The following is a 15,235-nucleotide window of genomic DNA, read 5'->3' on the forward strand; positions in this document are numbered from 1 at the left end:
ATGTGGAATGCTGTTTTTTTGCTTAATAAAAACTCAATTTACCTAATATATTTTATTATTATTATTATTATTATTATCTGACCTCTCTGTATAAATATCTCTGGGGTCACTTTCTGCCATCTTTCATTAATGATGTAATCAAGCAACAAATATTTGTAATGGGAGATAATAGCCACTGTTATTATATTGCTGTCAATCTACTGAAATTGCACTAAAGTTGTTTGGAGAAAATTGTCATAATGAATTAAACTTAATTTAAGTAAAATTAAATGTTTTTAATTATGAGGGTGTTTCCCAGCACTGTGGGTTGTACTCTCTGGGTTTCTGGGTAGTGGCAGGAAGGGCATCAACTGATTAAAAAGTATGTTAGAGTAATTAGTGGTTCCTCCTTTTGTAATAACCCCTGTTAAGGGAATAAACCAGATTACAGTGGGTGAGCTTTTTTAGTTCAGGTGTATTTTGTGTGCATTTGTCAGGTAAACGTATGTAGTATTCAATGTCAAAGCACAAAGTTGGTGACAATTTATTTTATTAAGACATTACTAGTACACTAGGGACACTAGTACCAGGAGTCCATGATACGCCTCATACTCATGAACCTCATGCCACCATAGTTGCTGAAGTTCCTGTACTGTCCAGGCCCAAAGTGCCACATCCTGCCTCTGTAGTGGGGCTGGTCATAAAAGAGCCAGTGGCCGTCCATCACATGGCAAGACTGGCAGTGAGACATGCGGTAACGGTCCTGGATGCTGTCACAGTCATCCATCATCTCGTACATCTGACCCATGAAGTTGTCCCTCTCGTAGATCCTCATTCTGTAGGATCCTCTGTACTGTAGTGAAACAGAAGTCAATTTAGTGTTATATTTTTATCAAAAAACAAATAAGCAAATAAATGCATACATAATAAAATAGATCTTACCATAGGGATCATACGGCAGGACCTGATGCAGTTGTTCATTCCAAACATAGACATGTAATCAGCATACTCTCCTCTCCTGAAGAAATATCCACTTCCCATGTAGTTGGGCTGATCGTACATCATCCAGCAGCCACTCTCCACTCTGCAAGAGTGACAACGGTTCATGTAGGAGGAGAAGTCACCACAGTCTCCCATACACTCATAAGAGCGACCCTGGAAGTTCCTGTCCTCGTAGAAGATGACCTGAAAATTCAAATTTATTGTTTTAGTTGTTTAAATTAAAACATTTAAATTCAAAAAAGTGTAGTTGACTGTATGTAAACTTTAGCAGCAATGATGTTTACCTTGCCCATCATGGTTGCGTTAGATGATCCTTGGTGGTTCCACAAAGGAGAATCTGAAGCCAATTCTGCTTGTTGACTAACTGCTGTCACCTGTACCTTTATACTAAACCAAGACTAAAGACTACACAGTAGCTATTGTTAGTCAATTCCTGACTGTGCAAGTTGGCATAGAGGCCAAAATAGAACCAAAAAACATTCTTTTGTCATTTTGCAGTCAATTGTTCTTTAGAATACTTCTGACCCTACATTTGTGGAAGAAATTTACTCTGTGTTTTGTACAAATGTTCAAATGTCTGTCTGGATGTTAAGTCTACTGAGCTTTCAGCATCTTTTTTGGAATAATATAATCTAATTGGCATATGTTTGAAAGATGTTCTCCAGTCATTAGTGAAATAAAATCCTTAGGCATAGTTGAATAATAAATGATCAGTACTTGGAAAAATATATCATGAGCCTCAAACCTCATTATTTTCTGTAAATCTTATTTAAACAAAAGATCATAGAAAAATATGAGTCAGAGCATAAAACTGACCACTACATAACACTCTGTATCATCAACAGCATTAGACTGGCCACAATGTTTCATAGCATATTAATAAACATAATGTACATAAACAAATTTCCTTATGTTCTAAGTTTGAGGTGGTTTAAAATATTTCCTGTATACCCACATTACAAAGTGTTAATGTAATTGATAGTAAATACTGTTATGTATTTGAACCATAATACATGCCCAAATATCTAAAAACTCCTAAATAAAAGCTATTTTATAGTTAAGCTATGTCTTGTGTTAAGTTTTTCCTTAAAACAAGCAAAATAATCGTATTATGAAATGGAAAAGAAGATAATTTTGTAGTAAAGTACTTGATTTAGTCTGATGTGGTAACTGTACAGTTGATATGGTAACACAACAACTTTTATTCATTCATTCATTCATTCATTTGTTTACTTTTCGGCTAAGTCCATGTATTAATAAGGGGTCACTACAGTGGAATGAATCGCCAACTTATCCAGCATATGTTTTACGTAGCGGATGCCCTTACAGCCACAACCCAACACTAGAAAACACCTATACATTCTTGCATCCGCACACATACACTATGACCAATTTAGCTTATTCATTTCACCTATAACATATGTCTTTGGCCTGTGGGGAAAACCTGAGCACACGGAGGAAACCCATGCCAACATGAGGAGAACATACAAACTCCTCACAAAAATGTCAAATGACCCAGCTGGCGCTCGAACCAGCAACCTTCTTGCTGTGAGGTGATTGTGATACCCACTGGGCCGCCGTGACGCCCAACACAACAACTATAAGGATATAAATAATTCACCCAGTATTACCAAATCATCCTTTCTACTACATGGTATATTATACTACAGTACACCACAGTTTACTATTCAGCAACTCTGAGATATAAACAAGTAACTCGTGTAATCAAATCTCATATCTCATTACAGCTTGTCAGAACGATAAATATAGGAAAGACGGATTATAAATTCATTCAGCTGATTAAATAAATTTATTAATTCATTGAATTATAGTTTAGCCTGTATTTGGACAACACACAACTTAAGCAAAGTTGTCCAATCATCTTTGTTTTCACTGCACGACTCAAGGGAAGTGTTCAGTTGCTGCTGTTCACACTACACAATGGATCAGTGACAAGTGGATACACACAGACTGACAAGTATTGATTTGCTTCCAATTCTGGGCATTTTTCTGCTATTTCACAACCTGTTGGCATGCAAAAATCAGGGCTAAAATCTGAACTCCTCATTAGGAGCAGGCTAGGTTATCATTTTGCTAGCAGAGCACATTTGCTCCTAGCTAATGTGACTTTCTACAAAACTTAAATTCAAGCAATTATCATTTGGCAAGGCATATGATCAATTTGTTAAAACAACAAAGTATGATTTTGGAAACACTTAATTTTGATGGCCCTTTTGAGTATTAGTAGACTGTCTGCTTAATATCTGTTGATACTGGTCCTTCAACAGACATTTAAACGACTATAACTTTGTAAGTACATGTCAACTTACACTAACCCTAACCGTAACCCCAAACTAACAGTCTACTTGTAATCTAATGAGAATTAGTTGGCATGTAGATCAAATGTAACTTAAATTCAACAAACAAACCATCAAAATAAAGTGTGACTATAACATCAGAAACTGACAGGAGCATGAGAGCATTACTATTCATAACCCTTGCAAAAAAGGTAGAAACAGAGCAGACCAATTCATAGAGTTGTAAATAGCATGTAAACACTTTCTGGAGAAGATTTTGCACTTACCTTATCCACATATTTTCTGTGTAAGATTTAGAGAACAATTTAAACATATTGTCTCATATTAAAGATTTTAACATGCTTATGTCCTTATGATCTTCTTTTGTATATCATCCTTAGTTTTCTTTACAAAAAAATAAAAAATAACAGCCAAATCTGCAGACCAACATTACCTATACAAATAAGATTAATAGAGTGAAGTAGAATGGACTAGTGAGGAGAAACCCAATCTCATATGGAAATGTTACTATTCACGTATTGTTAGAAAGTTGGCTAAATCAAATGATTTCATTCAAATAAAAATATACTGTGAGCTGACTGAGTCTGTTTTTGGAATGTCTGTCAAACAAAGCACACATTTATTGAACTTTGCGAACAGTAGGAGGGCAAATTAAAACCCAATCAATCCCAATTCTACCTCTTAGCCCTTCCCCTTACCCCTACCCCTTGTTTTGCAAGTTCAAGTCAAGGGGTAGGGGTGTCCCAATTCTCTTTAACTTGAAGGCGTAGGGCTAAGGCGAAGGGGTGAATAACCCTTCGAACTAAGATTTTTCATGACCACACTCGAAACCAAGGGGAAAGAAAATTTCCCAGAAAACACCAGCCACAATGGCAGTATTGCTGAACCTGGAAGTAAGGAGATGCACAAATTAGTATTTTTTGTCATTATTAAGAACCAAACAAACATGTTTTAATATATTCATAACCGCATTCGTGTTTTACCGTTATGCTTAAAAAAAATTAATAATAACTTATGTGCAGAAGTTCCACAACATTCTGTCACTCGATGACACTTGAATACCTTGTCAGAAAAGTCTAGTGGCTGGGAATGAGCTTTTTACAGTGCCTGCTATTATGTTAATGTTGTTTTTGGTGTTTTTACAAAGATGAATATGGCCACTCTAAATGCACAGTATAACTATGATCTTATTGCCACATTAGATCGTTATGATAACATAATATATGCCTTCAGCGATTTCCTGATAAGAAATACAAAAAATAACGCACCTAAAATAACTACAGCAGTCGCGATCGTCTGATCTCATTTGAAGCAATAGATCACGATGACATATGATGATGTATGGAGGTGCTGCTGTCCCATTTTTTAGGGGTGAATTTTGAAGCCCTTCCCCTTCACACTTGGTTTTAAGGGCCAAGGGGAAGGGGTAGGGGAACAAAAATAGAATTGGGATTGGGCCTTAACTTTCTTTCTGTGAGGTGGAGACAACGTTTTCCCAACAGACAAAATACATTTTAATATCTATGTGGACTATGTAAAGAAATCTGTCATTTTAAAAAGACTAAACATTTGAAGATTAAAATAAAATTATCTATTTTATTTCATTGAAAATTGTTGATTTTCTATGGTGTTAACATTTTTATCGACATTTGGTATTTGAACACTGATTTATTTAAAACAGAAAAAAGAAGTTAACAGTGATTTAGGGGTTAACATTTAACCTTATTAAAGTAAATGAAATGCCAAATTGAAGTAAACTTGAGAACTTGCCTTATTTTGAAGTCAAAGGAAAGATTTTGGAGACCTAAAAAAACACAAACAAAAGAGTGGCAAAATTTAGAAACCTAAATTCTAGTTGATACATTAATTAAAGTAGTCCAAATGTATTTATTATTCTGTCTAAGGTGTAGGACAAAGAAAAGTTTGTCAATCAAAATGTTCAGTCTGAACAGCACTGTCCTCATTCATCTGTCAAAATGTGTAACTCCATATTTGTAATTGGCTCTGTGCACACTGTTTGTGCAGAAATCATTACGTCATTGATACATTCGCGGAAAAAAGGTTCAGAGAGAGAGCGATGTTGTTGTGAGGCATGGTTTTGGATGGTGATTTGCTTTAAGAGCTATCAGGCTAATGTCAACATTTTCCAATTTCTCCTATTGTACCTTTAATGCAACTTACCTTTTTATCCTGTTAAAAACAAATACTGTATGAGAGTTGTGAGTTGAATCCAGATTTGTGTTTGGATCACTTCACTGTTGTTGTGGCAAATTTTTCAATATTTTATTTGGCTCAGTGGGTAGCACTGTCGCCTCACAGCAAGAAGGTCGCTTGCTCAAGTCCCAGCTGGGTCAGTTGGCATTTCTGTGTGGAGTTTGCATGTTCACCCCATGTTCGAGTGGGTTCTTGCTCCGGTTTCCCCCACTTTCCAAAGGCTATAGGTGAATTGAATAATCTAAATTGGTCATGGTGTATATGTGTATACATGTGTGTGTGTGTGTGTGTGTGTGTGTGTGTGTGTGTGTGTGTGTGTTTCCCAGTACTAGGTTGCAGAAGGACATCCGCTGCGTAATACATGCTGTAATAGTTGGTGATTTGTTCCACTGAGGTGATCTCTGAATAGACTATAGGCACTACACATGGAAAATACACTAAAACTAAAGAGAAAAGAAACGACCATGAAATCAATTTGCTAGCCATATGCCTAACCTTTCTTCTTTTTGTGATGTATATTTACTTCTGTCTTAATCCTCCATCCATTCAAATACCGGTGTCCAGTTGTCTTTTTCACAAAACAAATTACAATTTAGTACTGCCTTCATAAACATGCATCAGTTTAGCCTACAGTATACTGTACAATGGTTAGTGACCATTAAGTCTTTTTATATATGTGTAATAATAAAAAATATTATTATTTAATTTTGTTATTTATATTGTTATTTATTCATTTAGTTAGTGCACATAACACTTTGGTGCATGGAAGTGATGTTTGTAAATATACCTTTGCTTTCAGTATAAAGACTGAACTTTAATCATTTAATTAGTCATACAAAATTGGCATGAAAAATAGAAATTGAGTGTTTGTGTTGTAAAATACCTTAATGAACTAAAATAAAAATGACTGAATAGTTAAGATAAACAATCAGGCAAATAATTAATTGAAACAAATTTTAATAAAACCTTGGAACATTAGTAACAGGAATCCGTAATCCGTCTCATGCTCATAAATCTCATGCCTCCCATATCTCTGAAGCTTCTGTACTCTCCAGGCCTGAAGTACCACATCCTGCCTCTGTAGTGGGCCTGCTCAAACATGAGCCAGTGGCCGTCCATCACATGACAGGACTGGCAGTGAGACATGCGGTAACGGTCCTGGATGCTGTCACAGTCATCCATCATCTCGTACATCTGACCCGTGAAGTTCTCCCTCTCATAGATTTTCATTCTATAGGACCCCCTGTGCTGTAGTTTAAAAAGAAGTCAGTCATACAGTATTTAAGTTGCACAATTAGAAAATCTGAGAGAAAAATATGTTAATGAGTTTGTTCTCATAACCCTTTAAAGTTTAAGAACATTTGCAAATTCATTAAAATAGACTCACCATAGGGATCATACGACAGGACCTGATGCAGTCATTCATTCCAAACATAGACATGTAATCATCATATTCTCCCCTCCTAAAGAAATACTGATTTCCCATGTAGTTGGAACGATCATACATCATAAAGCAGCCACTCTCCACTCTGCAAGAGTGACAGCGGCTCATGTGAGGGGACATGTCAGCACAGTCTCCAGTGCACTCATAAGAGCGACCCTGGAAGTTTCTTTCCTCGTAGAAGATGACCTAAAAAGACAAAGTTAGTAACAGTCACAAAAACAACTATTTGCTCAAATGTTTTCATTAGCTAAGTTATCATTAATCTTATTTATCTATCCATACATATCCATGTAAATATTTTCTTTATCCATCTAAACCGTTGTTCAGTTAATAGGTTATTGAAGCTGTTAGACTGCATAACTTACTCTCCCCATAGTCACAGTTTTGCTTGTTGCTCCTCAGGACCGTGTGGTTGTGCCAGCTACACTGACACAGTCCATTTAAAGCGCTCACTTTTATACCAAAGAATATGTACCCTGCATTGTGGGTAAGCTCCTGACCCAGCAAAATACATGGTGGCTCTCCATGCAAAGTGAGATCCATAGGGATATTTGTCAGCATGACTGGTACAGTAAGTGTGCCACACAGTTTACATTTTTACTTTTTTTTTTCTCTCTCTCTCTTGCATCTCTGGATTTTTCTATTTTGCACTCAAGTTTAGATTGGCTGTCTATTTCCTCTATAATCTGTGCTATGCAAGCTTCTAGTTTAGTATTCTCCTGTTGCAATCCGGTTATATCAAATGTTATTTCTTTCACTTGCTATTTAATTATATTGTATATTGATTTGTTGTATGCAAATCATTATGTTAAAATTGCTTGATGGTGAGTTTCAGAATAGCTTTGTCCTGTTTTGGGACACTTCTTTATCTTGAAATGAAACTGTTAACTCATGTTAACTAACATGATGTTGTATAAAGAACTTGCATGATATAATATTCCATACATTTTCAGCATTTATGCTGGCAGTTAGCTCTCTGCAAATCTCACATGGTCACTTACTGAAGCTAAGCAGGGCAGCCCGGTCAGTACCTGGATGGTTAGTGAAACCAGCAGGGGGTGTTCAACCTGTGGTCTGTGTGGGTCCTAATGCCCCAACATTTTGATAGGGACTCTATACTTCTTCCTGACTCTGATGGGATGTAGCTGAAAGGACATCCGCTGTGTAAAATATATGCTGGATAAGTTGGCGGTTCATTTCGCTGTGGTGACATCAGATTAATTAGGGGACTAAGCTGAAAAGAAAATGATTGAATTAATTAATTTCTTCAGCTGGCTACTAGATGATCAGACACTGTTAAGGTGGTTTATGAGGACTTGGCCTGTGTACTCATAATTCAAATGCTTAAAAATCATACTTAATTTGCTGTTTTGATAATTAGGGCCTAGGGATAAAACCATATAATAAGAGTTTGGAGTATAAAACAGTATAAAAATGTTTTTACAGTATAAAATACATTACACGTATAGAGTCAGCAATAAACCACATATGCAATTGTCTATGTGTGTGCTTGCGTATTTTGCATGTTTTTGTAAAATGTATAATACTGCACAAAAATATTTCCATATTGATGATACTTCCTTTTACCTGTGATGTAACACTTTCATTGATAATCCTCCCAAGCCAAATAGTGAGCCCTATTACCTTTGCATGTTTAAGAAAGGTGTTGTTGTCATCCTCTGTGCTTGACAATCATCTTTTTTTTATATGGACCAGATAAAAGATTATGTAGACTTCAGGATAAGGAGAGACAAATAGGCTAACATGCATTGGTGCCTCTCTTCTTATGTTGTCATTTTGGGAAGTGTTTGAAAGTTTTGCATTTGTGGTTTACGTGCATTGGATGTGTCCTTAAACCAGATTTAAACTAACAGACTGAGTCTGCTAGTTCTGACCTAAAGTTAATTAATGTGAAGGATTCAAATGATCATAGTTCCTTTTACCTGTGACGTAATGTTTAAAGCTCAATGATCTTATTGAAAATATGATGATTTGATTCTCCCAAGCCAAATAGTGAGCTCTTAGCCTACACCTTTGCATGCTTTAAAAAAGGTAATTTTGGTTCACTCGAGACTAAAGTTATTGTTCTGTCTCTGAATAATGTTTGCATCAGTAACTGACATCATCTGAAATCTTCACTAGTGTGAATAAGGGTTAAAAGCAGCCTGATCTCTTGAGAAAACGTAAGTATTTTGCCTTTTTTTCAGTTTAGTGGCTAATTCATACGAATTCAGATGAGTTCAGTTGTTTAAAATTGTACGATTTTAAAAAGGAAGCTTGGCACCCAACCCCACCCCTAAACTCAACTGTCATTGGGGGATGAGCAAATCATACTAAACTATACGAACTAGATCGTACGAAATCATACGAATTAGCCACTAAATCAAAAGTTACGAATTGCCATGAGACTGTGTTGAAGTGCTTCCTCTGAATTGCTGAGAGAAAAGGAGGGAGCGAACATAGGCAGGCGGTTCACCAATGATTAAAAGTTGTGAATAATAATTAGTTGCAATTATTGGGAAATAAAGCATTAACATCATGAATTAAAAGTCAATCTTTACAAATGTCAGTAATCTTATTAAAGTCCTTTGGGAGAGATGCACAGAAAATCAACCTGGGTTTTTTATCTCAAATGTGCTCCCCTGCGAGTGAACCCACTTATTTAGGGTTTTCAATGCAAAATTGCTGACATTGATTTCTGATTCTGTGCGTTTCGTATAGTAGAAAACATGTGGTAGGAGTTCTATGCGCAGCTTCTTCACAGTAGGTAATTCAGTCTGGACATTTAAACTTTATATAATTTTATAATATGTCATGACATGTCCCTTCCCATCCAAGGGTTGTCCCCCCCTCAAAAAAAAATTATTATTAAAAAAAACCTCTCAATTGTGAAAATATAAATATACCTAAAATAATTTGTTGAGTAGAAAGAAAACCGAATTCATCATTTAAAATGCATTTAGAAACAGTTGAGCTCCCCCTCCCCTTCTTTAGAGTGTTTCAATCCACTGCATGCTTAGCCAGCTCTTCTCACCTACTCACACACAAGCACACCTCAGGTGTGCGGCTGCAGCTAAGTAAATGTTGAATTTCGGTAAGTAAGTAGGATATATTATCCAACTTAAATAAAGCGATTCTCTTCAATGTAGTTAATAAAGACTCGTTCATAAATTATTTGCAGCAAAAATGTTGATTACCGACGTAATTGTTCATGAATCTGCTGTATTAGCGGTAAAAATTACTTATTTAGTTAGCGTTAGCTTGTTGCAACGCCAAAGTCGTTTCCCATGCATTGTTTTATTTGTGACGACTTGGCATAATGTTAAGTTAACATTAACGACCACAATTAGCATATTGTTTAGCTGTGTATTTGCTAAATGAGCACCGTGCTACGCCCAGTCTAACCCCACTGCGTTTTTGTATAATCAGTTTCTATTCTGTTCTTAAGTAACTCAATTAATTTGAAATAAAAAATGTCCTTGTTTATATTGGTGCGATTATTTTTATGATAGTTTTACATTCTTTATGTAAAGCACTGCACATTTGCACTTTGCACATTACCATTGTGTATAAAATGTGCTACAGTATAAATAAACTTGCCTGGCAGTGTCATGCATTAGAGAAAATTGACAGAAAATGGACATAAGATAATTTTTCAGTGCAGCTAAACGCCAAGTACAAAAAGTTCACATATTAAGCAATTTGGCTTTCAGAATGAGTGAATGAGAAAATGCTAATGTCACAATATCAATAACAGGCAGAGGAGAAAGAAATGATTGAGGAACAGGCAAAGCAGGGTCAGTCAGATGTACAGTGTCAGGTAAGGGTGTTGTGCTTTATTGAAGGGATAATGACACTTCTTTTGGGGTTGAACATTTTTTTTAAATGTTTTTGGAGTTGTGGCTGTTTAGCAGATAAACTTCACAAGCTCGCCTATTTACAATATGATCGGTCAATTTAACAAGTGTAATGTAAACTAGTTATTATGAGTATGGAAATTGTCTTTTCCTGCATTTATTCTGCTTCAGGAGTCAGTCTGTTGACTGTAAACAACACAACAAACAATGCCATAAATAGTTTTTTAAGAAAAAAATTGCTTTATCTTTGAACCTGATAAAAACTTTGAAAAATAATCATAATGATGTAGTCTCCATGCTATAATAATAATGATGAAACCATTTTTAACTGCGGGGACATGTCTTTATTATTACAATTTGGCTGTATTATTTGTGTCCCCTTCAAAAAAATGCTCGAAAGAAATTTTATATTTATTGTCCCCCCCCTACTGTTAAATCAGATTTACGCCCATGCAGGATGCTGGGACAACAACCAGGCACCCACATCTCCTATCATTGGAAAGTGAGAAATGCATTTGGTGAAACTTTGTAAACACTTGTTTGTGTTTGTAATATACAGATACTGTAAGTTCCATGTTGGGAAAGGAAGGGTGGGTCACACTGTGTGTGCACCTTCTACTACACACAGCTTGTCACAACATTCCACTGCACACGACAAGCAACAGACCAGAAGTCATTCATTTCCAATAGATAGTAGTCTGAGAGCTGCGTGAAGTTTAGATCATCTCTGTATGCAGAAAATTCGGATCTGATTTGAGTTGGTCGACCAAATGTGATGTAATCCAGTGTTGTGCAAGTAGGTGTGCAAGAGATGAGAAATAATGTTTTCTTCCGTTATTTTTCGGATCAGAAAAAAAGTATTTTTAAAAAAAACATTTATATTCAGAAATGAGTGATTAAAAAAATATTTCCACATTCTCTCCAAAAAGTTTTAGCGGCCTATAAGTTTCTAGTATTCATTCAATCAACCATGGTAAAGCAAGATAATAAAAGCTCTTGCTTTTGCACTCCTTTATTTCGGACACAGCGAGAATCAGCTTCTCTCCTATGGTGCACAACAAAACAAAAAATTATATGTGACTGCCATAAGATGGCATATTCCAACAGTCGTGTCCGAATGTTGTGTGCAGTGGAAAGGCGGCTTAAGAGTGGAAGAAGGGCTGATTTGTAATCTCCCCCTCATCAGAATAGGATCCTTTCAGTGGACACTCCATAAAATTAAGTCATGAGTATCCAGCATGCCTAGTTAGAGCTTAGAAGGCTCTGTTCTTAGTCTGAGGACTGTGAGAAATTAACAGATCAACCAAGATCTGATTCTCCAGTAGCTCTGTTGAAACACAGATCAACTTTTCGTAGTTCTAACTACAGTACTGCGCCACTGCATTGCCCTATTGGCAATTTAGTTTTTTTCAATTCACCTATACCACATACCTGTGGACTGTGGGGGAAACCGGAGCACCCAGAGGAAACCCACGCCAACATGTGGAGAACATGCAAACTCAGAAATGCCAACTGACCCAGCCAGGGCTCAAACCAGTAGACTTCTTGCTGTGAGCCAATTGTGCTACCCACTGTGTCACCGTGATGGTGTCTTTCTTCCAGAAATAGATGACATTATTGTATGTGTGCAAAGCATTGTATCATCAGTTAGTGGTTCCCAATCTTTTTCTGCTGAAGAGACCCCTTTGATAATACTGGAACCGTTTTCAAGCTCCTAACCCCCATTTTTCTAATTGCACCCACCTGATGATAATTTTTATTTTAATAAAATTGAAACTAATACAAATTAATTTCATTCAAATCTAAGTATTGAGCATTATTACTCAGGTCTTCATTCATACATAATTGAAATCATAATATCCTAATGTGATGATCAAGAAGCAATGTTATTTTTAATTACCACTACTACTAATAATAGTTCTGAAAACTTACTGAAAACAGGAATATACATGCACATACATAAAGACACTCTCAGACATTACAGTGATTGAAAATTTGTATTTATTTGAAAGATTGTAATGAAAACAGTACTAAATAACAACCAGGAGTTTAGCTTTGTGTCTTTATGAAGCATCAAACAACACTTGAGGATTGATGTTGCATTGGATCGCTATATCTGGTTGTTTGCTTGAATGACCTTTAGGTTCATTGTCACTGACAGTGCTTTCACAAGCTTGCCCATGCTTAAAGAACCACAAATCATATTATTTCTAGCTTTCTGCAGCTTCCTGCAGTACTCCATTCTGATCCTTTAATTAATTGTGCTTAAATGAGTACTGAAAGATATTTTGAGGTTTTCAAAAAGTCAAATTGATATTTGGCGTTTAATTATTTTCTTACGCTTCAAGTAACTAATAGGCATCATAATAGCATGTGGTCTTATATCACAAGACTTTTGTTTTCACTGATAAATGTGATATTTGGCATTATGCTTTCATTTTTTGTTTTGTTTTCTTGAAAATCTTCACCTGAATCAACTGTAATTTTCTTTAACAGGATTCCATGATGCGTCTGACGGAAGCAATTTTCAGTGAGCCTAGACCCATATCACTGAAGGTACTGTATTCCCCAGGCCTGATGTATATCATTCTGCCCTCAAAATTGGGCCTTTCGTACAGAAGCCAGTGGCCGTGTGTAACATTGCATGACTGGCAGTCAGACATATAAAAGCGTTCCTGGATTGACTCACAGTCATCCATCAGCTCATATTTTTGTCCGACAAAGTTCTCCTTTTCAAAGATTCTCATTCTAAATGTTCCTTTATGCTGAAAGGAAAATGTTGAATAATTTAGTAATTTAATGCCATCAATTTACTTGATAATATAAATAAATATAGTAAGTTTAGAATTACCATTGGAATCATTTTGCAAGATTTGATGCAGTCGCTCGTGCTCATACCCATGATTCGCTTGTTATCATGATAATCTCCTCTTCTCACTAGCATTTGGTGACCTATAAAGTTGGAGTGCTCATAGACCATGAAACAGCCGCTTTCCACTCTACAAGAGCAGCAGCGGCTCAGGTATGCGGTCAACTCAGGACAGTCACCACTGCTCTCGAAGTTACGACCCTGGAAGTTTCTGTCCTCATAGAATATTATCTGGAAAGACACAATGCTACATGCTTACAACAGAATAGTTCTCTTTACTTCACAAGTTTATTTGAAAGCACAATGTCTTTGTATTCCTCGGTTTACAGCTGACATTGTTAAATCAGTCTGGTTATAGTAGTAATCCAGTTCAAAGCAATTAATATCATTTGTTATAATCAGCATAGAAAGCTCTTACCTTTCCCATGATTTAGCATTTGTTCTATAGTGTCCGTGTTTTACTGTGTTGCTTTTATACTCAACTTGATTGCTAAAAATCTATAGCCTATTGTTCGAACTTCTTACTCAGCAATCCTATTTTTTCTAAACCAGTCTACAAGTAGTTGCCAGAACCATTTGCACCTGAACCGGTGCCAGCTGTGGCTTTTTCTCAGTTGTTGGACAGATAGAGAGCTGATATTCTGGTGTTTCAGTTGCTGTACAACTGACTAAATCATTCATTAGAGGCACACACATTTAAGATGTAGACTGTTTTTAAATACTAGGGAATTAAATCACAGAGCAGAGGCCTAGTTTTGTAAATAAATAAACATGTAAACAATTTAGAATATCAAAGAGAAATGAACAAAAAATATATTAAAACAAAACCAGGATGTAAAATTATTTTAACTCCTTAACTCCTTTTTAACAGGTCTTAATTTTCCTTTGCTCATGTATGGCTAACCAATCTGGCCATTAACACCCATGCAATCACCAACAAACCCAATCTCAATAAAACCTTTAACCTTTTGTTTTTAAAAATACAACTTAATTGTGTTTCTTGCAGTAACTTTTTCCTTAAAAGTTCTCAATTTATTTACTGCTGAAGATACTGACCCTTACAGCAGGGGTCTGATGCATCTGATACTTACATCAAGAAGATTGCTGGTTCGAGCTTTGGCTGGGTCAGTTGGGATTTCTGTGTGAAGTTTTCATGTTCTCCCTGTGTTTGCGTGAGTTTCCTCTGGGTGCTCCGATTTCCTCCACAAGTACAAAGACATTCGGTATTGGTGAATTGGGAAGGCTAAATGTGGCGACCCCAGAATAATAAAGGGACTAAGCCGAAAAGAAAATGAATGAATTATTAATATTATTATATTATTAAATGTATAAACTTTTAAATGAAAATCTTTTCCAATTGGGATATTTGAAAAAAATCCTTAGCATTTAGCCCTGTATAAGTCTAAAACCCTAACCCTGTAACAAATTGAGTAAACTTGTTGAGATCATTTTTTATAGTCATGCATATAGTTAATTTGCTTAGTCATTTTAAAGCAACTGGTTTACTCATTTTTTTAAGGAGTCAACTAATTGATTTAAAAGCAATTAGTTT

General features: G+C 36.0%; 3 protein-coding genes across 3 annotated transcripts; all 3 read right to left on the reverse strand.

Annotated features, from left to right (window-relative positions):
• Positions 1-512: 512 nt before the first annotated feature.
• crygm2d1 (crystallin, gamma M2d1) lies at positions 513-1,331 on the reverse strand. The gene is made up of 3 exons (NM_001020681.2): positions 1,266-1,331; positions 922-1,164; positions 513-832 (listed from the first exon to the last, which is right to left on the reverse strand). Exons 1-3 carry the CDS (start codon positions 1,275-1,277, stop codon positions 560-562), a joined length of 528 nt encoding a protein of 175 aa, NP_001018517.2. The 5' UTR covers positions 1,278-1,331; the 3' UTR covers positions 513-559.
• Positions 1,332-6,453: 5,122 nt separating this feature from the next.
• On the reverse strand, positions 6,454-7,359 carry crygm2f (crystallin, gamma M2f). The gene is made up of 3 exons (NM_001110106.1): positions 7,323-7,359; positions 6,901-7,143; positions 6,454-6,761 (listed from the first exon to the last, which is right to left on the reverse strand). The coding sequence occupies exons 1-3, from the start codon at positions 7,329-7,331 to the stop codon at positions 6,489-6,491; spliced, it is 525 nt and encodes a 174-aa protein (NP_001103576.1). The 5' UTR covers positions 7,332-7,359; the 3' UTR covers positions 6,454-6,488.
• Positions 7,360-12,795: 5,436 nt separating this feature from the next.
• crygm5 (crystallin, gamma M5) lies at positions 12,796-14,130 on the reverse strand. Its single transcript, NM_001007058.2, is given in 3 exon segments — positions 12,796-13,579; positions 13,666-13,914; positions 14,102-14,130. Coding segments are annotated over 3 exon segments (534 nt in total). The 5' UTR covers positions 14,111-14,130; the 3' UTR covers positions 12,796-13,303.
• Between the last annotated feature and the right edge of the window lie 1,105 nt (positions 14,131-15,235).

Source organism: Danio rerio, chromosome 9 (genome assembly GCF_049306965.1).
Source record: "Danio rerio strain Tuebingen ecotype United States chromosome 9, GRCz12tu, whole genome shotgun sequence".
NCBI lineage: Eukaryota > Metazoa > Chordata > Actinopteri > Cypriniformes > Danionidae > Danio > Danio rerio.